The sequence below is a fragment of the Oryzias melastigma genome, unplaced genomic scaffold (assembly GCF_002922805.2).
Source record: "Oryzias melastigma strain HK-1 unplaced genomic scaffold, ASM292280v2 sc02476, whole genome shotgun sequence".
Classification (NCBI taxonomy): domain Eukaryota; kingdom Metazoa; phylum Chordata; class Actinopteri; order Beloniformes; family Adrianichthyidae; genus Oryzias; species Oryzias melastigma.
The window spans coordinates 1,815-3,468 of NW_023419049.1; the positions used below are offsets into that span (position 1 = coordinate 1,815).

At 39.1% G+C, this 1,654-nt stretch overlaps 1 protein-coding gene across 1 annotated transcript in view; it reads right to left on the reverse strand.

Annotated features, from left to right (window-relative positions):
* Positions 1 to 1,345, reverse strand: part of LOC112140710 (peptidyl-prolyl cis-trans isomerase FKBP11) — a gene marked incomplete at its 5' end in the record, with an annotated part of 2,466 nt that extends 1,121 nt beyond the window's left edge. Inside the window, 3 exon segments of the mRNA XM_024263722.1 lie at positions 869 to 939; positions 1,084 to 1,117; positions 1,258 to 1,345. Coding sequence (XP_024119490.1) covers positions 869 to 939; positions 1,084 to 1,117; positions 1,258 to 1,345 — 193 coding nt within the window.
* Positions 1,346 to 1,654: the final 309 nt, after the last annotated feature.

Here is a 1,654-nt window from a genome sequence, read left to right on the forward strand (position 1 = left end):
GACGAGTAGAGTTGAGACAAGACAAGTCGAGTCGAGACGAGACGAATGGAGTCGAGACAAGTGGAGTTGAGTCGAGACAAGTCAAGTCGAGTGGATTCGATTCGAGATGAGCGGAGTCGAGTCGAGACAAGTCAAGTTCAGTCAAGTTGAGATGAGTGGAGACGAGTGGAGTCGAGACGAGTGGAGTCAAGACAAGCCAATACAGTTTTTTAAACCCCAAAGAGGGAAATCAGCGAGGAATCTGTAGGATTTCTGCACCACAGGGAGTCTGGTCCAACTGCAAAATACACAAGTGAAGAACAAGCAGAGAACGTAGAGGACTCTTGAAATCACATTCTGGTCCAGCGGTAGACCGCCATACCCCGGTCATTTCACGTCCTAACATTAATGCTCAACACTGTACAGTGATCCAGAACTGCCAAGGGTCAAAGGTTACAGCAGGTCACCGGGCTACAGATGTTCATCAACAAATTCAGAATAGTGTTCTGGTGTCCTCTCTCTGTCTCCACCTACACTCTCAGCTCTGTAAAAACACGTTACTATTTAGTCTGAAGCAAGAACTTACAATACTAGTAACCAGCAACCAGTATTGAGATAAACCTGATTGATCTCCAAGATAGAGATGAAAACAAGTCAGAAAGAGAAATGGAGAACGAAGGGAAATGAACCCGAAATATTCAGGCGTTCTGCTGTGCAGCTGTGAGATCAGTGGTTCTGTCATTAAGATTAATACATTTTAAAAAAGCGATCTTTTATTTGAATAATAATTATTTGATGATTAATTAAAATAGCCTCAATACCACTCGGAATTTAATAACTGGATCTAGAGGATGTAACGTGTTTGTGGAGGAAGACGTGTGGTGAGTACCTGGAATCGTAGGCGGATAACCTTTCTTTCCATATGCAAGGTGAGGTGGAATAGTTGCTTTGATTTTTTGCCTGAACGAGAAAGAATTTATGTTCAGAGTAAAACTTTTACCAACATTTTCTCACATATTCTGAAAACACTATGAACTCCCTGAACCGTCCACATGCATGGAAGTACAAACTAAACTCTCTTTCTTCTGTCTTCAGATCTCTTACCCTTCACACACACCAACCAGGCTTTGTTCCAGTCCTAAAGAATGACAATGAAATCACTATAAAAACTGACAACCACACATCAGAATAAGGATTTTTTTTAAAGATGACCCAGTTATCAACAATAAACTAATTTGTGTTTTGAATTGTTTCAAAGAAATAAATAATTTTACTTACCAGGGATAACAGTCCTCTTTCCCAGTTCGACAAGAAGAGGATCCCGCGACAGCGACGTGTCGATCACCTTTCCATCCATGAGTCTCCCCTGTTCACAGAAACATTTTGATACACAGAAATTGGAGTTAAAAAGATCCTTTACAAGTGAATGTGTTATGCCCTATTATGGATTATTGCAGATTTTTGAAATGATTTTGGACAAATGGCCTTTAATTTAATGTTAAAACATGAAAAGAGAGATGTTCTGTCTAAACCTTAAAACATTTACTTTCTTTTTTTACTATCTTAAAATAGTCTTTGTTGTGAGATAACTTTAGAACAAGAACAAAAAGAAGTTTACTGGCTTTGCAATTGCTTGTTTCTTGTGAAGCAAATGAGGAAAAAAAAAAAAAACAGG